Raw genomic sequence first — 26120 nt, 5'->3', positions numbered from 1 at the left:
TTAACCAGGTAATCATGGGGGAGCATGTGACAAACCTCAGACAGCTTCAGTGATATTTATCAGGCTCAGCTGGACCCCTGGCTTCCCAGCTGTTGGCAAAATGCTGGTATGTTTATCGAGGGACTGATTGTGAGCTATGTCCCCAGGACTGTGTGCCGCCCAAATCCAATCCTCAGTCTTACCTGCACTGTCTTAAGTGTTATGCTGTGCTGATTACAATAGGTGGCTTAGCTACCTTGTAGGTTATCCATGGCAGATTTTGTTGACTCTGTCCAGTGACATTGTGCCCAACCATCAACACATTGTTCTGCATCTAGTGAATCCTTAATAATTATTAATTGATGAGGGCATTTTCTCAGTCTGAATGTTTAAACCACATGTTCTCTGAATATGATATGAGTTGCAGCATATTTTAATTAAATACTGACAATTTTAATTCTGATTGCTTATTCTAATACTCCTGAGTTGATAGCATCGAGCTAATGGCTTGTTCAGTTTGGAAGATATTAGCAGCAGGGTGCTTCCAATTACCCAAACATAAGATCATAATAATTAAAATCTGATATTGCTCAAAATGAACTCCTTTAAAACAATTTATATCCCACAAACACACACAGATGCAGGCATGTAAGTGCCAACGTTCTCAAGAATTTATAGCACCTTAGAGAAACCTTGTCCATTCCTTTCCAAAATGAAAAGTTTTCTGTTGATGTGATAAAAGACGCCTTACTAGGTTCAGGGGAAATGTGTATTTCCACTGATCAATTTCTGAGTTTCCCAGAAGAGGGGAGCCACAGAGAAATCCTGAAAACTAATGACTGTGGAAGCAAAGTCTATTTGTACTTTATTGCACCAATCAGAGTCTAAACCACTGAATCAGAGAAGGAGACAAAGGGAAGTCTCGTGTGTACTGGCTGGGAGCTGGGGTGGGGGGCTGGGGATAATGGAGAGAAGAGATGAGCTCTGAGCGTGCAGAGACGGAACAATTTGGAAAGAGGATCCAAGAAGGCAAACACACCATATTGCACCCATTCATTGCTTCCACAAATGAACACTGAGCATCTATCATGCCCCAGGCATTAGAGACCCAGGGTGCTTGCAGCAGAGCCTGATCCTATACCAGACATGCATGTGTGGGCTTTACTGGGCTGTGAGACCCCTCAAGTTCTATGCAAAATCTCATGTGCATGGGTATATATGGGTGAGAACAAAAATAGATGGGCACTTATTTTTTTTCTCATGGGGACAAGGTACACAACATGGATCACATTTTCCAATCCTCCAGGGACCCTTAAAAGGTAAGTAAACATGATAATAGAATATGCCTTCTCTAGTCTTTCTCTAGAAAGAATAAACAAACCAAGATAAATCCAAACAAGTCAACAAACATTGATGTTTTCCTTTCTTTTTTACTTTGGTAAAGTTAAAAAATATTTCCTATAGAACCTCTACATCCCAAAGGAAATATAAAGATCCCTCCCCCAAAAATAGAGCATTAGAGGACACAGTTGATTGACATGCTCTTGGCAACAGAGTTGTGTCACTGGAGATGATTTGAACGAACGGCCCCAGTACTAATCCTTGGTTGGTCGTGTAAAGAACCCTCCAGTGGACAGGCCAGGAGCCCCTTCTCCTAACAGCTGTGACTTCTGAGTGTTTGTTACATTCCAAGCCAATGTCAAAAGCTTTACCTGCACAGCACTGCTCCAGCTAATGCTACTTGATGACGGTAGAATCATTACTAGTCCTGTTTTACAGAAAAGGAAACAGGTTCAGGGACAATCAGTAACAGGTAAAGTTCTACAGCTGGAAGTTTTCTGTAATCCCCCTCAAGAAAAGTTATTCACAGCAACACCATGAAGCTGAGGTTGATGTTAGGAAACGAAAGCCACCGTAGAAACCCAAGTCCACCAGATAGTTTTCTCTCACATGAGACTATGAATTAATTTAAAGAGTGTTTAAGAGTTGTCTCCTGGAAAGCAATATCAGGGCTCAGATTTTGTGCAGAATTATTTTTTTAAATATTTTTTTTTAGTTGTAGTTGGACACAATGCCTTTATTTTATTTATTGCTATGTGGCGCTGAGGATCGAACCCAGTGCCTCGCACGTGCTAGATGAGTGCTCTACCGCTGAGCCAAAAACCCCAGCCCCAAGAATTGTTTTTCGTTTGTTTCTGTTAGTGGTAACTGAATACAGGAGCCCTCAACTACTGAACTGCATCCCCAGCCCTTCCTTATTTTTTATTTTGAGACAGGCTTTCACTAAGTTGTCTAGGGCCTCCTAAGTAGCCCAGGCTGGCCTTGAACTCGTGACCCTCTGCCTCAGCCTTCCTAGTTACTGGGTTTACAGGTGCGCACCACTGTTCCCGGTCTCAGAATTGACTATAAAGGTTCCAGAAAAAGTGGATTTGAACTGAGATGGTACCGTGGAGTTGTGGGGAAGTGGGGAATTCTTGAGGATGTAGGACTGAGAACTTCACAGTTTCAAAATCCTGGTCAGCATAGCCTGGCAGCATGGAAGCTTTTCTTACCATCTGGACTGTATTTATGCTTCCCCTGCTCCTTAAAACATTAAGTCACTTAAAACAACGTATTGTGACATTATTTCAAACCTACAGTTGCAAAAATAGTACAAAGAATTCCTGTACACCCTTCACCCAAATCCCACGACAGCTAACATTTTACCACATTTGCTCATCTTTCTCTCTCTCAGTAAACATCTCATCTTCTCATATTTTTTCAAGGAGACAAAATGATGCTCTTTTGCCACTCCTGGGTGTATTTCCCCCAAACAAGGATATCTGCTTCCATAACCACAAAACAACTGATCAAATCATGAAATGATCACAGGTAAGATACTAATTCTCCTACAGACCTTACTCAGATTTCACCAGTTGTCCCAGCAGAAGAAAATCCCAGTCACCCGTGGCATTTGGTTGTCATGTCTCTTCAGTTTCCCTCAGCGTGGAATAGTTCCTTGGCCTTCTTTGTCTTTCATGACACAGATATTTTTTTAAAAACAACAGGTAAGTGATTTTGTTGAATGTCTTTTAATTCGAGCTTGACTGACGTCCTCATTAAATTTAGATTTTGCACTTTGGGCAGGAGTATTGCAGAAGTCACTTTGTGTTCTTCTCAGTATGCCATTTTGGGGGTACATAAAACACCTCTCCACTCGTGATATCGACCTTGACCCCTTTGGTAAGCTGGTATCTGCAAGGTTTCTCTGCTGAGAAGGCACTGTTAAGTTACTGTCCCCCATCTTTTTTTTTCACTATTGTGGATTGAAATGAGGCCCACTCTACACTTCATCTATACCTCAGCTCCCTAAGACAAGGTCTTGCTAAGTTGCCCAGGATGGCCTTGACCTGGGATCTGCCTGCCTCAGCCAAGTAGCTGTCATCACAGGAGTGCACCACAGTGCTCCACCACTGCCCCTTTTAACATTACGGATTTTTAAAAAAAATTGTGGTAAAATACACAAAATTTACCACTTTAACTATCTTGGGTGTCCAGTTCCGTGGAATTACTACATTCACACGGCTCTGTGACCACACCACACCCACCTACAGAACTTTTCCAAGTCTGCATCTGCCAATATTGTGCTGCAATATTACATGGAAGCCCTTGTCCTTATGACTCATGTTACTGCCTCTAGGAAACCCAGAAAACTCTCCTCCCCGAGACACAAAGGCAGGCCGAAGGTCACCATCACAGTGTAACTCCTGTTCCCACCTTCTCTGCTCCAAGATGTGCAAGCTCAGCTCCTCTAAGGGACAAACACGAGGATTTGGGCAGGTGCACTCTAGTAACAAAGGACAAACACTTTCACAAACCTGTCCATAGTGGACAAGACCAAGAAAGAAGATGGCTTCACCTTCCACAGAGCCAAAAGTGTATTGTTGGTTTTGTTTAAACCCCAATCTTCCTTCTACAACCTATTTTTTTTTTCCCAAAGGTGTAGGCTTCACTGAAAACCAGTCCCTGGTGGCCACCAAGTTACTTTTTATCCACATGATTGTGACAACTCTAAGCTCTTCTTGTAAAAAAGTCATAGAGCATTTGTGTTTTTGTAACTGCCTTATTTAACATAACCTAATGTTCTGAAGTTTCATTCATGAATATCCCTGATAAAATACTATCAACTAACATACGGACCTGAGATTTTCATCTGATTAGCTTGTGTCCAAATTTCCTTCCTTAGTAAGGCTGGATAATGTTCTATTGGATGGAGATGCCACATCTTATTTACCGGCTGGTTGATGGACATTTGGGTTGCTTCCACTCTTTGGCTATTGTGAGCTATGCTGTCACGAACATGGGTATACAATGACCTCTTAGAGATCCAGTTTTTAATTCTTTTGGGTATATGTCCAGAAGCAAATTATTGAACCATTAATTCTCCTTTCTTAATTAATATGTATTTTGAGACTATGCAAATATACTGTAATTTTTGTCACACTTTTACCCACGAGTTTTAGCATCTGTTGATTCCTGAGTTGATTATTTGAACGACTGCCAAGTGGCGATTTTTTAATTTCAAAATTCCTTTGACATTTATTATTTTAGCATACCACAATAGGGAGAACCCCATCACCACCTTATTTATGAATATGGACTCATTTTATCCAGTGGGTTATAATCCTTGACTCCGGGACTTCATTCTTCCGAGCAATTCTTTTCTACGTGACTACCCAAAGCACAAGCTTGGGGAAACGCACGAGCTCACCCCGCGGCTCACCAATGAGCAAGTGCAGCCCGCCAGCCCTGAGCCCTGGCAGCTCTCCCGGCCACGCCCCAGCGGAGTGGGCGGGGCCCTCGAGCACTTCACTTCCCGGCGGCCCGGCGACGTCATCAGCGCGCGCGGCGCGCGCAGCCGACCGGGAGGGCCCGCGGGGGCGGAGGCATGGCGGACGTGTTGAGCGTCGGGGTGAACCTGGAGGCCTTCGCCCAGGCCATCAGTGCCATCCAGGCGCTGCGTTCCAGTGTGAGCAGGGTGTTCGACTGCCTGAAAGATGGCATGCGGAACAAGGAGACGCTGGAGGGCCGGGAGAAGGCCTTTATCGCGCACTTCCAGGACAACTTGCACTCGGTCAACCGGGACCTCAAGTAGGTACCGGCCGAGGGGCCGGCTCGGGCACCCGCCCCATCCCCAGGCAGCGCCCACCCCTCGCGAGTCCTACGGGTCAGGGCTGTTCCCCTTCCGTTTGCGCCGTCCTCTCCGGTCTCTGCCAGCCCCTCGGGGACCCCCTCACCCCGGGCCCCGCCTCCCGGTCTCCATTCTCCGGGCTCCCTAGTCCTGGCTGTTTCCCGCCTCCCTCATCTCGGCTGTGGTGGTCCGTTCCTGAAGAGGCGGCGTGCTCTTCGCAGAACTTCCACCTCTCCTCCGAGCTTAGCAGGTTTCCCACCTGTAGGCCCTCTGCTCCCGGTGGTGTCTGGTCAGACTGTGCTGAGAGTCCGCACAGGACCTGACCAGCACTGCTCAGACCCAGGTGAGTGCATTGGAACTGATTGACCCAGTTGCTCGCCCCCGAACTCATCAGTTGTACCTCACCTCACTCCCAACATGACAAAACAGGCCCTGATCTGTCGTTCTTTCTTCCTCTGCTCCTTCTCAACCATCTGCCCAGCACTGTCACTGCTCCTTGATTGGTCCTGTTCAGCAGATCTTCTTCAGTAGCGACCTGATCTGTAATTGTTAGCCAGCCTGTTCACTTAAGCGAACCCCTGCCCCCAGCAACTCTTAATTTGTGGTCCTTTAGGGCTAGGGATCGTAAATGCCCGTCTTTCTTAAAGTCAACTTCTGCTTCGAGTCTTAATTCATAAGAATTAAATGAGTAGATGTTTGTAAAATGCCAGGCACATGGTAGGTACTTGATGCTTAGGTCCCTAGGTCCCAGACTTACCTTTCCTTTTTTAAGGGAGTTAGTGCTTCCCAGGAAGATTCTTGGCTGGATTATTTTTTATTTGTTTTGATGGTGCTAGGGATCAAACTAAGGACCTCAAGCATGCTGGGCAGGTATTTTACCATTGAAATAATCCTCAGCCCAGATTTTTTTTTTTTCAATTTGGTCTCCTTAGTAACAGAGCGAAAAGAGTTGGGATAGAAGGTGGCCAAATGAAGGATACCTTTACCCCATTCTCAGTAGTTGCCATAAATCATATCCCCCTCCTCAGCTGCCACATCCACTTCTTGTTCTTAGGTGTGGTACCCAGCGCCAGTTAATACTTTCCCTACTTGAGGGAATTTCCTGGTTGGTGGTTCTTTGCTTCCATTTCCATTTTCTCTGATTTGCTTTCCTTTGCAATTGTCAAGGTATTATAACCCTTCACCATTTTAGAAACTTTAAAAATGTTAACATTACCCTTTTGCTTTCTTAAATCTTTGTACAGTAGTGTCAAGGAGAAGGAAGCTGAAGATTCTGGAAAGAATGTAGTGTGAGAAGCTGTGTGCTAAGTCTTTTGTTGGCAGTTGGGGACTGGCCTCTAAGAACATGCTCCTGTAATGTGCTTTTGCTTTTGCTGTTGGCTCATTTTCTCGAGCTTCTCCAGAGTTTTCCTGCTAGACTGAAGTGTGTTTGTTTGACATGGCCCCCTTTGTGGTGTCTTCCCATCTCATTTGTTTATTTTATCTCTTCTTTGTTTTGCTAAGTGTTACCATCTGTGAAGCATCATGTACAAATCTATTCCTATGTGAATGATAAATAATCATCATTTATTCAGGTACTTGCTGTTCTGCCAAATGCAGGGATCTGCACGTGGGTCTTAAAACCCTTAGTGAGAGGCAATGTTGTACCACATTGCAAAATTCCAGAAAGTCTCCTCCTACCGCGGAGACTTAATTCGAGTCGTTAAATCCTCATTTCAGCAGTCTTGCTGATTTTTGTGCCCTTAACCTTTTTTCTCCTTTGCAACAGCACCAGGGAGCCCTTTTTAAAATTAAGATAAAATCCCATAATGGGGTTTTCTTGGTTGTCCCTAATTTTTTGTTTTGTTTTGGTACCGGGGTGCTTAACCACTGAGCTACTTCTGAGCTCTTCTTTTATTTAGAGAGAGGGTCTCGCTGAATTGCTTAGGGCCTCTTCAAGTTGCTGAGACTGGCCTGGAACTTGTGATCCTCCTGCCTCAGCTTCCCCAGTCTCTGGGACAATAGATGTGCCACTGCCAGGCCCTCTGATGGATACTTTGGAGAGCAGCCTTTAGCCAGTGTGGTCAGCTTCTCTGGAGTTAAGTGAACTCAGGTTTATTTGCTTTATTTATTTATTTTTCAGTGAATTGGAACGTCTGAGCAACTTGGTAGGCAAGCCATCTGAGAACCATCCTCTTCATAACAGTGGGCTGTTAAGTCTGGATCCCGTGCAGGACAAAACTCCCCTCTATAGTCAACTCCTGCAAGCATATAAATGGTCCAACAAGGTAAGGAGACATCATAAATGGAGTTAATAGAGCAAAAGCCAATCGTTCTTGTCTTTCATAAACGCAGAGAGTGAGGATAAGTTTTTATTTTTTTTAAAATTTTGATTAACATAGTGTTATAGAGTTGGAAATTTTAGAATTTTCCTGTAAGCTATTTTGTAGTCCTTTTAAATCTGAGGACTAATAGTGATGCCCAGGTGATTGATTACATTTAATCAGCTTGAGTGTAGGCTGCAGCTTTCATAAGCTTTTGGTATTCTATGAGTGAATGTTGGGGTGTGTGCATTCTTGCCTGAGGAAGGTATTGTAGTGTTCACCAGATTCTTAAGAGGAGTTTATGACACCCAGAAGGGTAAGGACTGGGGTCTAAATGTTTAGCCCCTCACATTGTTTTTGTTCCTGTGTATCATTGTCTGGTCATGGATGGAACAACATCTCTAGCATGCTGTTTGTTAGATTATTTGCTAATTGTTTTAAATAACTGTAAAGGGAAAACTGAACTGTAGTCTAAAAATAACAGGAGCAGTTAGGCTCATAAGCTGGGAAACAGTTTGTTGACGGATGAGTTCCTTTTGTCTGCTATGTGTTATTGCATGTGTTTGTTTTCCTGTTGATAGGGAGCTAGAAAACAAAACAAAAAAACAAACTCTGCAAAAAACCTGAGGTTTGGAGAAGGCTTTATTGGGTAAGGGAACCAAAATGTTCAGGGAGTTTGTGGTATTAGGCTGAGCTCATGAGGAGCAGGGTGTGCAGGTGGTGTGGCAGGAATCTGCACACTCTTTCTTCCTGAAGGCCTTCTCTACTGTTGGTGTGATATTCTTCAGGTGCTGGAAAAGATGGCCTGGCGTTTTAGGTTTGAGCAACCCTTAAACCTGAAGATCTCCCAGAGCCTACATCAGGTCTTGAGAAAGGATCCTTGCCCTGCTTGGTAGGTGTCCTCAGAGACATGCGTTGAACCCTGATGGGCTTCTCAGCTTGGATCTCCTGGAGGACAGGAAGTGATACTCCTTGGGATTGGAGTTGGGAAGTTACCAAAAAGACAGTCGATTAATTCATTTTTCTTTTTTATAGTGAAATACCAGAAGCAGGCCAACTTTATAAAGAAAAGAATTGTGTTTAGCTTTCAGTTTAGGAGCTCAAGGGCAAGGTGCTGGCTTTGGCCTGACTCTGGTGAGATTCTCAGGGTGAATGGCATCATAACAGTGGGAACACACATGAGAGAAATAGATCACCTCATCAGACAGAAAGACACAGAGAGGCTGGGCTCCATAGTCTCTTCTGAGGGCATGTCCTCAGTTGGCCTGAGGACCTCCCACTAGGCTCCCACGTCTTAAAGGTTCCACACCATCATTGCCGCACTGAGGACTAAGTTTGAAACACTTGACCCTTTGGGGGGCACGTTTGAATATAACCAAACCATAGCAGAGGGGATCATGCAGACAAAAAAATTATAGATGTCTGTGTAGTTGTTGGGACATGGCACTGTTCTAGCCAATAGCCCTGCCCTCAGACTGTTCTGGGAGAGCTTTCTGCTTCTCCCAGGTGTGCTCTTGGTCATCTGCATGAGTTTTCCTGGTGATTGGTGCAATCTGGTCAGTAGGTTCATGGTGTGGATTTATTTCTGGTTGGATTCCTTATAAAATGTCTTGATTTTTGGTGTTGGGATAAGGAAGTCACTTTGATGTGTCACAGGGGTAAAGTTCTTGAAAGATGTTTAGAGTGACGAGGACTTTTCAGTGATGGGAAGATGTAGGCTGATATCAGAAGTATGAGTTACGGGGACCTACATGGGAAGCAACTGGTATTATGTTGACATGATGACACTGAACATTTGAGTGAAGGTTGTTTAATTATTTTTATTCACTAATTTTAATTGCTCAGCTATTAAAATAGAAGTCTGTGATCCTCACCCTTGCCCCAAGGTGGAAAAGAAAAAATATTATGTATATGGAACCTCTTGCCTTAGATGCTACAGGTTAAAAATACAGGTGATGAATCCTATACCAATGTGAGCACATGTGGAATTTTAGGCACGTCTCCAGTCTGGTGAGGTGATGCTCCTACAAAGTAAACTGTATTCTTTCACCAGTTTCCTAGTGCCACAAGCAGAGGAGTATAGTCAGAAGATTGAGCCTTTTGGGGAGGGCCCAGAAAATGGAGGCCCGGTGAACTGCCTCTTCCCAGCTCCCCAGCTGGACTAAAATTTGGGTTTCCTAACTTAGTTTGCTGTCATTTCCCCGCCCCCCCCCCCCCCCCCCCAAACTTGATGGTTAGTCTTATTTGGTTTAAGGTTTTCAACTATAGAAAACAATTTTTCCCCTTTTGGTTGCATCCAAGAAAGAGTTCACCTTACATTTTATTCATTCAGTCTGTGTGTTTTTTCCTAATTTTCAGTGCTTTAACAAAGAATGGAGATGACAACAAATGCATGTTACCTAGGTCCTCAGGCTATTACTCTTTCCAGGACAGACATCACTGATCAACCATTGCTTCTTTCCTGCTGATACTGTGTGTTGGCTCAGAATCCTTGCAACTCTGGTCATTGCCAGTTACTTATAGGAGGGCTGCAGGGAAAGCCTGTTTGTTATTTGTGTTACAGTAGGTAATTTCCTATGTGACTGTTGTTTATGCCTTACCTTACACTGGGAAGGAATTAAGGTGGATTATAAGAATCCATAAGACCCAGAAAGAAGAGGAAGAACAGGACAAGGATTCTGTATAGATAAACTCAAGAAATAGCCTGGAGAAATAAGCTAGCATTCCAATTTCCAGCTGGCGACATAAAGAGGCAAACAATTAATTATGTGTGTTTATCTTCTCTTGCAAATGAAAAGAGCTTTTTAATTGCTCAAGCTTTCACCATTCATCATTTTACCCTCAAAGATTTGAAACCAGTAAGTGCATTAATATATTAAGTGAAGTTTGGGGTAACTTGCCAATGTCAGCTTTCTGCGCTATTGGCTAAGAATTGAAGGAAGTGTGGGGAAGGCTTTGACACTGCCCGTTATGTGGTGAACTTTCTGTTTTATGTGCTGTTGGCCATAGAAAAGTCTGATGCATGCCTAATGACTAATTATTTTCTTTAGGGGATTTTTGTAATTTTTGTAAAGTCAGTTGGAATAATAATTACATGGAGTTGGTATAATTGTTAGAATAACACATTTAAAAATTAATCTAATTTAGTAAATGATGTCAAATAGCTTTGAGCAGCACTTTTCCTGTGCTGAACTGGAGAAAGAATTTAGCTTTTAACTATTATGCACCTATAGATAATTGTTCTGTGGAAGGATAACAAGCTCTCTTGACTAGGGCAAAAAATAATTGGCATCAACACTACTCTTGCTGTAAAATAGTTGGTGCAGCCTTTGTTGCTTATTATGTTCCAACTTGCTCAGGGTTAGGCCAGATTTACCATGAAGGTCCCTTTCTCTTGTTCCCAGTGTCCTGTCACCAGGCTTTAATTTCAGCCTTGACTTTATTTATTCGTGGCAATAGGCTAATCATATAAAGTTGTCCCTTGGTGTCTGTGGAAAGATTGCTTGCAGGAGTCCCCCAATCTCCAGGATGCCAAAATCCTCGGTTGCTCAAGTCCCTTATATGAAATGGTTATATTTGCATATAACATATGCATATCCTTCCATATGCAGTGTTGCCCAGACTGGCCTTGAACTTGAGTTCAAGTGGTCCTCCCACCTCAGCCTCCCCAGTAGCTGTGATTATGGGTTGATGCACCATTGTATCTGGCTCCTTCCATAGGCTTTAAATCCTCTCTAGATGACTTATAAAGCTTAATACAATGTATGGACTATGTAAGTAGTTGCTATGCTATATTGTTTAGGTGATGATGGAAAAAAATTTGAACATTTTTAGTACTGATGCAGTATTTTCCATTAGCAGTTTCCCAAGTCTTCAATGGGCAGACCACAGATAGGGAGCCAACCGCATTTGCCTGGAAAATCAGACTAGGTCTTTGCATTTCCCTAGTGATGCTGGGAGCAACAAAGTCCCCCAGAGCATCACTTTCTGCTGGGGTTAGCATGGGCCCAGTGCAAGATACTGTTGCTATCCCTTTTATTTTTACTATGCTTTTTTTTTTTTTTTTAAATTAAAGAGAACCTTTCTTTTTCAGATATAGTTGCTTGAAACTCTGAAGATATTTGCTTCATTCTATCCTCCTGAACTGTTATCAGCATCTAGTTACTCCGGAGCTATATGTTACTGTGGTGTTTGTTTCTCCATGTTTAAAGGTGCTCTTCCTGTTTTTGCATCCTGGAGTGGACAGGGTTGGAAGTGTTCTACAGTGCAGCACTGAGCTTTTCCTGTAGGGACCTTGTCCTCTTTTAAGGGTAAGCTAGAGAAGAAGAGAGGTACCGTGGCCCCCCTCTTGTTCCTTGTTTGGAGTTGCTGGCATCTAGTAAGACTACTGTACACAGTAAGCATGAAATTAAAATTAACTGAATGAATGAAAGAATAAATAAAAGATTTTTGTGTTGAATTTTTAATTTATAGCCCCTTTGGTGGCTTGTGTGCTTGTATTTTTGATGAAGTACGGTAAGGGCATTTCCATTTTCAGCCATTACTGGGAAGTCTAATGCTGTTGATAGATGAGAAAAAACTCTGAGTTGGTGTGATGATGACCAGGGCTGGCTTCCAGGATGGTAATTTGGAAGGATAGGGCTAGGTTGATGGTGATGCTAAGCTCTTTGAGGGCTGAGGTTGGCAGTTTCATCCATGTTGTTTGTCACTGTTGTGCCCTGCAAAGTGAGCCGAGTCAACAGCCAGTGCTTAGGAGGGGATGGGACTTGGTAGAAGTCTCTTGGAGTTGACTAAGTCAGGCTGATTTGAGCAACTACACCTGATACCAGGTGTTCTGTGGCAGCTGTCGCATTGACAACAATGAAAACACTGTCTAGAAAGGGCAGAGTTGACGCCATTGCTCTTGGGGTTGTTTCACTTTGTGAGTACTGAGAACTCACTTGTGTTCCTGTTGTTTTCCTGGCCACCAGGCCCATCTCTAACTTGTTCTCTCTGCATAGCTGATCCATGTTTAGGGAACACTGATCCATTCAGGATGTAATAGAAAAGAAAGTCACTTAGATGCTTTCAAAGCTTAGTCATCAAGACTTTAGGACCAGTCAGTGTTCTGGATTATCTTTGTTCAGGTACCATTCTTTCTTTTTTGGGGAGTAGTAGGAACTGAACCTGGGATATTCTATCACTGAGGTATATCCCCAGACTTTTTATTTTGAGACAGGGTCTTCCCAATGTGCTTAGGGCCTCACTAAATTGCTGGGGCTGACCTTGAACTTATGATGCTCCTGCACCAGCCTCCTGAGCTGCTGGGATTTCAGTTGTGCACCACCACACCCAGCTTCAGGTACCATTGTTACAGGTGCTCTTTCTCCTAAATCCTTCTTGATAGCTCCCACTCAGAGTGGACTTGCTATAGTGTCGTGGTTTGACTGCAGTATGGGCTGCTCTGGTAAGCCTTGAACCCCAAACCTTCCTCTTTCCTCCCACCCTCAAACCCTGACACCCCGGGAGCCATTATGAAAATAACAGAGTAAAACAAACAAATAGAAGAAACAATGAAATGAAACACGTCTCCTGGACTTCTAGACCCTGTAAGATTGAGACAGGTAACGGCTTAGGTGTGCATTCTGCAGCCAGTCTGCAGAAGGATGTGGTCCTTTCCGCAGAAAGACTGGCTGGAGGCGAGGGAAGCCTGGCTGGGAGTGACTGGGAGTTTTGGTGGGGAGTTGGGAATTGAGGGCAGTAAAGATGGGGGAGGGCCCTAGGAGAACTGCAAGGTGGGATAAGAAGACTGCAGAGGAGGGGAGAAGGGCACATCCACTTCAGGCAGATCATCCCTTCGAACTGAGGAGGATAAGACCTTCTTCCCAGGGATTGGAATTCTGATGGGTCCAGTAGTCCTTTACCTGGTGGGAAAAAGTGCTGTGGACCCTGTAGGATTTTTAGGTTTTTGTTTGTTTGTTTGTTTCTTTAGGAAATGGTTTGAGCATAAAACCCAGTTTGGATCATGTCCATGGTGTCACTTGGGTGCCTTTTACCAGCAGGGCGGTGGAGTCAGCTCTTGAGCTTTGTGATGGGGTGAAGGATGCCACCTGCCTGTGCTTAGCCTCTCCAGCTGTTGCAGGTGGGCCATGGCACTTCTTCCTGTGGGTGGTTTGGGGTGAGGGAGCCTAGCACATTCGTGGTGCCTAGAGCAGTGCTTGCGGGTGAACATGCAGTTTGATCCCAATGGCAGCACTTCTGTCAGGTCGTGTGTGTTCTGGGACACTGGGCAGAGTATTCCGGAGACTGATGTTTAGTCTTGGCCGTCCCTGGCCCAGCTGGGTGACTTCATGCCAGTCGCCTTACTCCTCCAGGTTCTACATCCTCGTTGGTGGACTGAAAGGTTGGACTGGATGACCTCTCAAGGCCCTTTTAGCTCTGACTTGGGAAAGTCCATCTGTTAGCGATGGATTCCTCTGGGGACAAAATGAAAGCCACCCAGGACCTGGAGGGAGTCTTTCCATTCCTTCTTGTCCAGGAACATTTTTGAAATCTGTTCTCCAGAGCATCTCATTGTGGCAGAGCAGAGCAGCTGCCCTCAAAGACTTCAGTGGAAAATTACCTGGCAAAGGTTCTCCAGCAGCCCTGGCCTCTTGTAATGCACCGGGTGTGAATGTTGATGAAGATCAAGTGACACCCTGGTAGTTTAAATGGTTTCCATTTCAAGGCTTTGAAGTTTTACTTATTAGTGGTGGCTTGTGAGAATCGTTAGTTTATTGTTGCTGGAATCAGGTTGGAACCCCCTCCTTGTCTTTCTGGAAGGGAGAACGGAGCTCTCCCTAAGCTTCAGTGGCCTGACCCTGCGCAGCTGCAGAAGCAGCTGACAGCCCTGCAGGACTTGTTCTGTTGTGGGGGCTCTTTAGATACCCTCTTTGGCTCTCTTCCGTTTAGCTTTTTTTGGACTGGTGAGGTTTGTGTGGTTTGTCCAGAACCTTCTGTAGACTTCAACTAGAGCCTCAAAAGGGTACTATCTCGTCTTTTCCCGGAATGTTAGGTAGAGAGGAAGACATTTTTCTTCATGCTTAGCTGCACGAGGCTAGTGGGAAGGACGCATGCCACTGTGTACAGGAAGAGTCTCTTGTCCTGCCTCTTGTCACTTGTCTTTTCTTCTTGGTGGTTTGGGCTAGGATTAGAGCTGCAGGGATATCAGTGCTTCTGTGGCTTCACTTAGCAGCCATGCAAGATGACAGCTAACTGTCACCAGCCTAGATCTCTCCTGAGATCCAACCTTTGTATGAAACTGCCTGCTGGAAACTCGCCCTTAGACGCTCACGGGCCTTATGGACAGAAGCAGCCCAGAACTAAAATACCCTCACCCCTATCTACTCCGTGTGGTGGGTGGCCCTGTCCAGCCACATGCCCAGACTCCACTGTCATCCATGGCCACCGCGCAACCTTCAGACCCACTGACTGAGCTCTGCTCTTCCCTCCTCACAGCCTCTCAGCTCCTCCTTCGTTCGGCCTGCTGCTGCCCAGGCGGAGCCTCGGTGGTCCTCGCTTGAGGCCATGCTCCAGGCTCCCCATCTGCCCTTCTTCCCCGCAGCTCTTGAGGGATCATTATAAAGTCAAAGTCTGATTTTGTGGCTCTTTGGCGACTCCTTCCATCTCTTGGGAGGCATTCTAGCAACAGTGCTCAGGAAGCTGGGTCTGGAAGCTGTGGCCAGATGACCCACCTCATCTGTGGCATGGGGCCAGCAGTCCTGCCTCTTCGGGTAGTTGTGCAGGTACCCGATTAGCTGCCCAGGTGAGTGTGTGCATCACCTGTTGATCATTGGCAGTCTCAGGGAAGCCCAGGCTCTCTTCACTAGCTACCTCTCTCCCTCCCACCCTTCTCTCCTCTTCCTGAGGAAACAGAAAAGCTAAAACTTCCTATGATGGACCATTTCAGATACACACGAAAGTAAGGGCTGGATAGTGACCCTCACATCCCCTGCTTCAACAGCCAAATGCATTTTGCCCATCTTGTTTCCTTATCTCCCTCCCCCTCCTGCTCTCCTTGTTGGGTGGGGTGGTAGGGTGGGGGCTGGAGTAATTTAGGGCACTTTCCAGATGTGGTGTCATTGTCTGCAGATATTTCAGTGTGCAGCTCCCTCCTTCCCACTCTCCCTGTGCTTCTTTTGCCAATTGTGTTCCAAAAATTAATTGCAGTTCTCCAAGGGGCCATGATCTGTTTGTCCCAGGGACTTTGCACATGTCCTCCCTCCTTTCTCTCTTAGTTATTCAGGGCTCAGCCTAGTTGCTACCTCCTCAGCAAAGCCTTCTAAGATGTGCCTCTGTTGTTGCTTTTACCCACTCGTTTATTGGCCTGTTTCCCTCACAAGGTGAAGCCTTATTCTGTTAGGACTGAGACTCGGGCCAAGTTATCAAATACCTGAGGGCCTCAGTCTGTTGAACCATCCAGTGGGCACAGTACTGATCTCACAGGATGGTTCAGAGCGTCTGATTAGGAAAGTACCGTTCTAGTCCCAGAAAGGACGCTAGTGGCATTTAGTGAATAGTAATTATTTGTGTCAGTTAGTTCTGTGTGTGCAGTATAGCAGTATTTGAACCCAGTTAAATTGAAGCCCTGGCCTCTCTTCCTCTCTCCTTTTTAGATTGTGTTTTTCCCTTCGGAGTCTGTTCAGATTGCTTCACCTTGACCTTTCGCAGACTGTGTGTGCTTGTTAGGTAAGGAGAAGTGAGAGGAAACAGGCATGGGCTGGTGCCAAGTCCGTCCCTGTTCTCTAGGCTGCCCTGGGCTGGGGTCAGGCTTTCTGCTGGTGCAAGGGAGGCCAAGCCAGGGCATCTGTTTTGCCTCCTGCTCACTGCGCTGTCCCTTGGCTTCTGGAAGCTGCATTCTGCCTTCCCTCTGTGCGGCCAGCTTTGCTGCAGTCACTTATTTGTTTTTGGAGGCCCAGCTTGCTGCAGTTTCTTGCTTGGTAAATCTTTTGCTGGGCTGTTCTGCTTGCTTTTCCTTGTTGACTTGACAAAGTGAATGGAACTCCTCAGGACCCTCACTTGGCCCCAGGAACAGTTTGCTCAGTTAGTACGTTCTGGCAAGTCAGTGACTTCTTGTTCGTGGTGCCCTGCTGCCTGAGGAACCTGAGCAGCTGCCTGTCCCTGCTGCCTGCCACCCTCTGCCTGGTGTGCCCTGTAGCTTTATGAGCACATTCTTTCCTGCTTCCTCCTCCAGTCCCTATAAAGCGTTCTTCAGAGCTGACTGAAGCTGTTTTTGCCCCCCAGTCTCTGGGTGGATGTGCTGGCCATGCTGTGCTGTGTGCTGTCTGAGGTCTCTTTTTCTCCAGGGTTGGGACTGTGGAGTCAGCTTTGGGTGACTGGAATCTAGTGCGTAGTAGCACTTAGTGATTGAGCACCACCCCACATATTTCCAGACACATTCGTCCTTGGACTGAGTTAGAGCTCACAGGAACCTCAGCTGTCAGGTTATCACACCTCATTTTCTAGAGGGAGTGACTAGTGTGTGGCCACACTGCTCTCCCTCTTAGTGGGACCAGCAGTATCTTGGCAGCTTGAAAAGAGAATGCCAGGTGGGTGTCCAGAACAAAAGAGGTTTCTTTTACTGTTGAGGCCTGTTAGATACTGCCCTTTCCCCTTGAGGGACCCACTGTGAGGGAGGCAGGAGCAGTGGTCCATACATAAGACATAACAGAATCTCCAGGGACAGGTGGGATGCATGACAGCTAAGTGTGTGGGACCCAGCCCAGGCTTGGGCATGGCCCGGGGGAATTGCCTTATGAGCAAAGTAGATTCAGGCCCCTCGGCCTCAGGAGAGACAGGTGTCCTCGCCTGCTTTAAACTCAGGACACCACAAATTGGGATCTTAGCAGGTAATTTGCATCTTTGCTGGCCAACTCATCAGAGAGAAAGGAACTGCCCAGGAGTTCCTGACTGCCGTCTCTGGCATTGGAGGGGCAACAAAGAATGGCTGTGTCAGGATAGGTGTCACCCCCCCCACCGTGCCTGCCCAGCTGCCTTCCTTTCTTTTCTGTGGTATGGGGATTGGGTCTAGGGCTGCTCTAGGTATATCCACAGCCCTTATTTATTATTTTTTGAAAGTAATAGGTCTTGCTAAGGTGGGTCTTGCACTTCTCCTACCTCATCCTCCTCAGTTGCTAAGATTATAGGCATGTGCCACTGTGTCCAGCCCCTTTGTCTTTCTTTTAAACAGGAATGGTGCTTAGTCCTGCATTGGGTTCGTGAGCTACTCTTTTCTCCATTTGTCTGTGTTAGGATTAGAGAGCTGCATTGTGCTATGTGTTACTTTCAGTCGGTAGGCTTCTCTGATTATAGACCAGTGTCAGCAGTTGCCACCACTGAGCATGTCCTCAGTGCCTCTCACATTGTTAGAGTTTGGGGGATGAGTGTGCAGCCTGAATGTGTGTGTGTGTGTGTGTGTGTTACACGCGCACGCGCATTCCATTGTGAAAAAATGGTTGCTGTTTTTGTCAGGTGCTCAGTTGTAATCATTTCCAAACTGGTTTTGGGTGCTGTGTTGTTGGCTAGGACATACCCAACCCATCCATTCAGTATATATTTGTTGAGCACATACTGTGTGCACTGTTGTAGACACAGTGGACAGAGCAGATGAATTCCCACCTTTGTGGGCCTAGCTTCATTCAGTTCTCTGACTTGATCAGAGGAGTCCAGTGCCCAAAGCACCTGGTGTTAGTAATTCCTGGGTCTCCTGCTGGTCCCACCCATTCCTTCACCAGTGGCCTTAAATGCCTCAGCTTACTGTTCCTTGTTCTCAGAAAGAAACGTAACTCACAGAGGACTGGGTGACATAACTGGCACATGCAGCTTAACTAGAAAAGTGTCTGAACATAAAGGCAGTTGTGCCTCGGCTGTCCAAGTATTTTAAATATCATCCTGTTTTATAGCTTGCTGCATTTTAATTCTGTCACACTCTGAACACAAATGCAGATTTCTTGCTAGCGATATACGGTGTTCTGGTTTATTTGTCCTTGGCTTGTCACTAGTTTGCCCTTAACTCTGTTCCAGCCCAAGACTGTGCTGGTTTGTTGTTGATTTCAAGACAATACATAAGAATACATCTGATATTTGTGTGTGTGTGGGGGGGGGTGGATGATCACTTGATCAGCGTGAGGGCGCTGACTTCCTTGCTGCTACTGACCTAAGACCTGACCCAGTTGGTCTGTTTCTGTCATAAGAAAATGTTCCTCATCTTGTGTGCAGCGAGTGGCGGGCCCTTTACGTCGTCTTCCCTCACCTGCAGGGGATGCACTTCAGGACTTCTTTGGAGGCCTGAAACTGCAGATAGTACTGGACCTGATAACTTAATCCCGTTTTCATCTTAACAGTACTGCACTGAGGTTGTAACTTTTGCAGTTTGAGATCCGACAGCAAAATGGCATACATTTCTTTTTCCTTCATAATTTCACGAATAGAAGATTTGTTCTTATGGTGGACCTTAGCAACTTCAGCATATGATTTTTTTTTTTCTTTCTTTATTAAGCTGAGAGCTTTTGCCTTTTTACTTATAGCTTGCACTCACAGCCCCTCTTGGGCATATCTGAATTGTCAGCATCACTGCTTTTGTGCTTCGGTCCATTATTAAGTAAAATAAGGGCTCCTGGAGCACAGGCACTGTGGTGCCCCCGTCAGTCTGATCACATGGCTGACATCCTCATGCTGCTCAGAATGACACTCAACTTAAAACTTGCAAATGGTTCATTTCTGAAGTTTTCTATTTAGTATTTTCAGCCTGCTGTTGACTGCGGGTCACTGAGACCGTGGAAAGCTAAGCTGCAGATGAGGACAGCTGTGCTTCCAGCTGCATCTGCTTAAATATCCTTGAGATCTGGGAGCCCGAGGCCTTTCTCGCTCCTGTGTGAGGTTTACCTTCTGCACCCACCTTGTGCCTCTCGGGGGTCAGCTGTGGTCCTTGTGTTTCCTCCCTTTGCCTGGCTGCCCACCTGCTCTTTATCCAGTTGTCCTGTCAGCAAGATTTGTCTACCTTGCCTTTTAAAACCACATTTTATAATTCAATATGTTTCCCTGAGTTGAACACATTGATCAAAAATAGTGCCTCCTATGTGGTGCTTGTGATCGGAATCACAATGATCCAAGTTTCTAGGTAGACTGGACCTAGTGAGCAGGAAGTGATTAAGTGACCACCAAAGGGCTCCGTTTGGTGATGGAGGGAGTGCATTTTCCTTCTGAAGTCTCTGCCATGGCTCTGTGTGCTGTGGTTCCTCCCCAGGTTTCACCCTCTTCACCTACAAGATGGGGTTGAGGACCTTTCTGTTTCTGGCAGTGAGTGCACCTGGCACGGGGCGGGCACACGGGAGGTACTCCTTGGGTCTTTATCTAGTCCCCTCTCCTGTGCCCCGTCCCCCAGACACTTCACTGAGCTGGTGGAGACTTTCCTGCTAACTGGATCACCTTCAAGCTTGATTTGGATAGCAAAAATGCCAGCTACAAGCGTCTTTAAAATGTTAAAAACCCAGCAACAACAAAACAAAACAGCAGTAGGTTATGGAGGCCACCACTCCCTGTCCTTTGTTGTTCCTAGTCTCAAACAGAGACTGTGTTAATTTTCATTCCTTGGATGCACTCAAACATTGAGATTTGAATGCATTTTCACAGTAGCTCAGACAGCGTGACCACATTATCTTGCAGGCAGTTTGTTGGAATCCTCGGCCAAAATGTTGTGCTGGGGACCTCATCTTGCAAAGCTGGAGTGTAGTAATTTCCAGCAAGATGTCTTGGGGGAATGTTGCCTTCCTGTTGAGACTTCCTCCTGACACTGAAATGTCCTCCGCAGTCACACAGCGATGTGCTCATATTGCTTTCGAGGAAGGATGGTGGAGGTGTCTCCGCAGAGTTGCATTATTCTTAGAAGTTGCGGAGTGGAAAGGGCCTGGCTGAGCTGCCTGGGTCCTGGAGGAACGGGACACTTCCTGCACCCTGGTGTAGTCTAGAGGGCGCTTCCCAATGACTGCATCTCCCATGGTTGACTCCATGCCTCTGTTAATAACAGGTATTTGTTGCCAAATTACTGAGCTGCCTCCCTTCACCAGGACATTGGCAGCAGCCTCCTCCCTGGCCTCCCTGTCTTTCCACTGCTAGTCTTCTGCCTGCAGTGTCAGAGTGACCTTTCAGATGCAAGTTTGATCACATAGCCCTCCTGCTGAGATGTGTTTCTGACTCCCTGTGCTCAGGATGAAGGCAAACACCATGGTTCTCTGGGGCTGTCTCCCATAGAGCACCACTCTGGCACCTTGTCACCTTGAGGTGCCACATGGTCCCGGTGCCACATCCTGCCAAAATAGGCCTTACCCTCTCCCGAATATTGCTTGACTTACTCCCTCATTTTTGCATATTTGCTTCTACTCACACATTCAGGAGTCTTTTTTACTCCTCCCAAATTAGGGTGAGGTGTTCCTTCTGAGCACTGCTGCAGCCTCCTCCCCACATTGCCCCATTTCCCATTGCAGCAGAAGTCCAAATTGCCTGGCCTGAGGAGAGGGCCCATGCTAGCTGGGCCTGTTCTCAGTGTAACAAACTAACCAAACACTTTTAGTTCAGTAAGTAGCTTATTAGTCCTCAGAAACAGTGTTATAACTTCAATTCCATTTGTGTTTGGGAGGAGGGGTCAGGGACAGAGCTGGGATTCCAAGTCCCCTCTGCTGAGGGTTGGGGAGGAGGTGGTTCTTCTGTGCCATTTCCTGCACGCAACTGTAGGAAGGTCTCACTGTGGTTCATGATTCTGCTCATGATTTGGCTTACTGAAGGATAATGCATATTAAGGTGTTTTTTTTTTCTTTTTAAACTAGTTTGGGGATACGAACAGAAGGCAAATTAATCTTGATTATTTTGAGGCAGATAGGAAAAGGGCAGAGAAAGGGTACTGTGAAAGTTTCAGAGGCGCCTTGTACTCATTTTAGCACTTTACAGTTCTGAAGCAGGGACACACCCACCATCTCCTCAACCAGGTGAGGCTCAGTTGGTGAAGTTAAGTCATGCTCCGGTGCCTGGGTTCAAGTTCGGCCTCCCCTTACTGGCTCGTGACCTTGGGCAACTTACTCCTTCTCCCCATCTATGAAATGAGGCTGATGACAGTATCCACCCTACAGTTATCAGGCACGTCAGGAGCTGCGTGTCTGAGGGTAGAGTGGCTGGCTCACATTAGCTGTTGGGATGCTCCTTGGCTCTCTGGGAGCTCTGACGGCTGGGGTGGGCTTGGCCTTAGTTTATTGGGGAGGCAACCGGGGTTCCTAAATTTAAGGTGACCCCCATTCACAGGCTTTAGATGGTTAAGAGTCACAGAGCTCTGCCTTCAGCCCCTTCTGCTCTGTTCTCCTCTGCTGCTTCCACAAGGGCAGGCGCTGTGCAGCTGCTTCCCGAGAGTATGTTACAGCTCCAGGATGAGGACATGGTCTGAGAATGGCTGTATTTTTGGGTGGAATTTCAGAACGTTTCCTTAATTTTGTGCAGAGTGTCTGGGTTCTCGAACATTGATACAAATCACAAGGATTACTGTCAATATTCTTATTTTAAGTATTCAGGTGGGTAGGTTATATGAGGTGCTGGCAAAGGAGAACCTCTAGATAAATTGTCATTTCTTTTTTTCTTTTTTTAAAGAGAGAGAGAGAGAGAATTTTTTTTTAATATTTATTTTTTAGTTCTCGGCGGACACAACATCTTTGTTGGTATGTGGTGCTGAGGATCGAACCCGGGCCGCACGCATGCCAGGCGAGCGCGCTACCTCTTGAGCCACATCCCCAGCCCCAAATTGTCATTTCTTAACATATCTATATCCTATCATACTTTTAGTTTCTTTTTTCTAAAAATTTGAGTTATTGAAGCATGCCTTAGCTCCCTAAGTCTTTAGGGCCATAGAAAGCATTTAGGGTACACTTGTACATTGCTGGTGGGACTGCAAATTGGTGCGGCCAATTTGGAAAGCAGTATGGAGATTTCTTGGAAAGCTGGGAATGGAACCACCATTTGACCCAGCTATTCCCCTTCTCGGACTATTACCTTAAAAGAGCGTACTACAGGGATACTGCTACATCAATGTTCATAGCAGCACAATTCACAATAGCTAGACTGTGGAACCAATCTAGATGCCCTTCAATAGATGAATGGATAAAAAAAAATGTGGCATTTATACACAATGGAGTATTACTCTGCACTAAAAAATGACAAAATCATGGAATTTGCAGGGAAATGGATGGCATTAGAGCAGATTATGCTAAGTGAAGCTAGCCAATCCCTAAAAAACAAATGCCAAATGTCTTCTTTGATATAAGGAGAACAACTAAGAACAGAGCAGGGAGGAAGAGCATGAGAAGAAGATGAACATTAAACAGGGACGAGAGGTGGGAGGGAAAGGGAGAGAGAAGGGAAATTGCATGGAAATGGAAGGAGACCCTCATTGTTATACAAAATTACATATAAGAGGAAGTGAGGGGAAAGGGAAAAAAAAACAAGGGGGAGAAATGAATTACAGTAGATGGGGTAGAGAGAGAAGATGGGAGGGGAGGGGAGGGGGGATAGTAGAGGATAGGAAAGGCAGCAGAATACAACAGACACTAGTATGGCAATATGTAAAACAGTGGATGTGTAACCGATGTGATTCTGCAATCTGTATACGGGGTAAAAATGGGAGTTCATAACCCACTTGAATCAAATGTATGAAATATGGTATGTCAAGAGCTATGTAATGTTTTGAACAAACAATAATAAAAATTAAAAAAAAAAAAAAAAGAAAGCATTTCTGATCTAGGTGATCCCACCAGAACTTATCTATTCCTATGGCTTCAACTAGCCCTTGGCAGAGACCTCATAGAAGTAACTGAAGCATTGGGTACTAATTGTGTGTCTGTGGTTGGGCCTTTGTTGGCCCATGAGTCTGTGGGCATACCTTTTCAGGGAGTAACCCCAGCATTCATCAAGGTTCTTTCATGATTTGTGACTTTGATAAGTGAGAACCATTACTGTGAAGGGAGAAGCATCACTAAGTTTATAAACAAAGAATTTGATTAATAAAATGTTTATACCCTTCTTAAAATACAACACATTTTGCGGTGATTAACATGATAAACTCTATAAAGGTTTATTTTCAAATATTTAAGCCAAAATGATAAAGTCCAAAATACGCCAAATCAGTTTCATTGCAAATTACTACTAGCATAAGGATGAAAAGAAAAATTTTAGAACTGAAAGCAGTAGACCTAGAGGGATGATTATTTTATACCATGGAATCGTCTCCAGTTCTAACTGTGTTGGGCTGCATGGACCCTCCTGGGTAGCACAGGAGGTGTGTGCCGCAAGTGTGGCATCTTGGTCTTCTGGGCTCCGATTTCACTTTCCCACAGAGAACTTATTTCCAAAGTTGAGGTTCAGCTTGCCTCCTTCAAGGCTTCCTCTGTGTGTCTTTGATCCCACCCTTCTGCCTTTTCTATAATGCCTATTAGTGTTTCAGAAGTGGTTGTGTAAGCGGGTCTTGTATCAGTCCTTCAGTTGGTGAAGGGTGACTGTGTTATTATGGAGAGCTCTCAGAACTTGGGACTCCTTGCTCTGAAAGGATAAAGGGAGGCATTTTGAAACATTTTGAAAATTGAATTTTACTGCTGAGCAACATAGTGTGGTTGGAGCGTATGTAGCTGGGAGAGGTGGTGCGTTAGGAAGGTTCCACAGATATGTGTCATTTACTGGGCTGGTGCAGTCCCTGACCCTGTGTGCTTGTGCAGGAAGGCCTTCAGGAGTTGGTCTGACAACAGCCTGGCTGCACCCATGGGTGTGGATCAAGGGTGTGTTCTGCAGCTTTTCCCGCTAACTTGCATTGGCTCCCTTGGGCCCAGCTTCTGCTGTGTCTGTGTGCGGTGAGACAGGTTCGCACTGTAACAGGGTTGTGCTTCCGCCACTGTGCCTCCTGCCAGGGACCTGCTTATTGTTCTACTGCTGATCTTTACACATGGGGCCTGTTTATGCTCATGGGTCCTTTTCATAAGGAATGGCAGTTGAGTCTTGTTAATTTGTTCTTTTTGTTTTTTTCACCATCTTCAAATGGGGATGACAGTGAGCTCACGCTGGGGAAGAACTGGGCTCGTGCTCAGGGCGTGTTGGCTCTAGTGAGCACTGACACGGAGACAGCCTTGCTGCTGCCCTTCCTCCAGTACCAAGAGGGGAGGTTGGGCAGGGCAGGGCAGATCCTGCGTCCCAGCAGCTCCTCTCTGCAGACCAGGCTCTCGAGCTGTGTGTTGGGCGAGGCCTGTCAGTGGTGGCTTTCCTAAGGGTTTATTTCCAGCCGTGGTGTACAGATGACAGTGGGTGTTCAGGCTGTAATGGATCTTGTGTTTAAGGTTTCCCTTGTCATGGCTTAGCAGAGCCCTCCCTCCGCCCGCCCCTCAGTTTGCTGCCTCTGACTCCGGAGAGTAACTGCATCTCTTTGGCCCCATCGCCTGCCAGCTCTGATTTGGTGGCTGTGAGCTGCAGCCTTGGAGCTGTTGGCAGGTTGGTCTTAAGAGAAGCGAGGCACTGGAGCTTGCCAGCACAATTTGTACTCTGATTAATTTATTTAATCTAACTATCTTGTATCAACCTGCGAGGATAATTATGCACAAATTACTATTTAAACTTGTAGCTTGTCTCCCTTTCACCAAGCCCCATGCCTGTCCATCGCTTTTCCCCGAAGTCTTTCTAAGAATGATGTTTTTCCTCTTGCCTCCCTGAGGTACCAGACTCTCCAACAGCACACTCTGATTTGAGTTAAAAGCTTTTAAGAAAGGAAAAGCACTGGTTTGGATTCTGATCCCATATGTCCCATTTCACAGGTGGAGACCTGGCCCCTTTTATCTTCACATGTGAGTTAAATTTCATTTCTCTCAGCAGTGAGGTTCTGTAGCTGGCTGCCACTGCTGCTTCTGTCTTTCAAGTCAAGTGGGATTTTCAGTATGGGGCTGGAGAGGTGCATGAGTCCTTGAGGCAGGGGAGGTGGTGTGAATGGTGTGGCGGGCACCCTCACCAAGTGGTTTCTGCTCTATTGAGTGTAAGATGCCGTTGACTGGAAGGTGCGTCGTTCTTCTTTGTCCCACTGCAAAACTGTCAAACTAACATTGTCAGAGATAATTTTCAGACACTGTGATTGTAAGATGTGTCAGGATTTCAGAACATTTTAAAATAAATGAAATATGACATTGGTAATGGGGCTAACTGTAAAATCCTTAGCTTTTGAGTTTCACTGAAACTGTAGAGATGTGGATTTGGAAAGCTTGGACATTTTCATCATTCAGTGACCTTCATTGACCTTCCAAGTTACTGCAAAAGGAGTAATGCACCTTGTCTCTCTGTGAGGTGGGAAGAGGGGGACCAGTAGCCTTATATTATGTATGAGAAAACTGGAACACATGGGCGGTTCCTGTTATGTCATGTTTTTTCTGACTTTCAGATGATAACACTCAACGTGTTTTCACAATCTGAAGTTTTTACTTTTAAAATAGGTGACCAAATCTCATATAATTCTTAGTGCTTAAAAAGATAGTACTGTCACTTGACAGTATTTTTCTCTTGAGGACAGAAAATTGTACTGTGCTTATTACTGTCACTTTGGGCCACATGGTGAAGTCTCTGTCGTCATCACCACCATCTTCATCATCAAG

At 45.6% G+C, this 26120-nt stretch overlaps 1 protein-coding gene across 1 annotated transcript in view; it reads left to right on the top strand.

The window, feature by feature from the left end:
* The first annotated feature begins 4876 nt into the window (after positions 1-4876).
* Med27 (mediator complex subunit 27) overlaps positions 4877-26120 on the top strand; it is a 183424-nt gene continuing 162180 nt past the window's right edge. Inside the window, exons 1-2 of the mRNA XM_027942550.3 lie at positions 4877-5109; positions 7272-7416. Coding sequence (XP_027798351.2) covers positions 4907-5109; positions 7272-7416 — 348 coding nt within the window. The 5' untranslated portion in view covers positions 4877-4906. The remainder of the gene's footprint in view (positions 5110-7271; positions 7417-26120) is intronic.

The sequence above is a fragment of the Marmota flaviventris genome, chromosome 13 (genome assembly GCF_047511675.1).
Source record: "Marmota flaviventris isolate mMarFla1 chromosome 13, mMarFla1.hap1, whole genome shotgun sequence".
In the NCBI taxonomy this organism is placed as follows: Eukaryota; Metazoa; Chordata; class Mammalia; order Rodentia; family Sciuridae; genus Marmota; species Marmota flaviventris.
The sequence above is the reverse complement of the archived record's forward strand: the minus strand, read 5'-3'. Positions and strand labels throughout refer to the sequence as shown.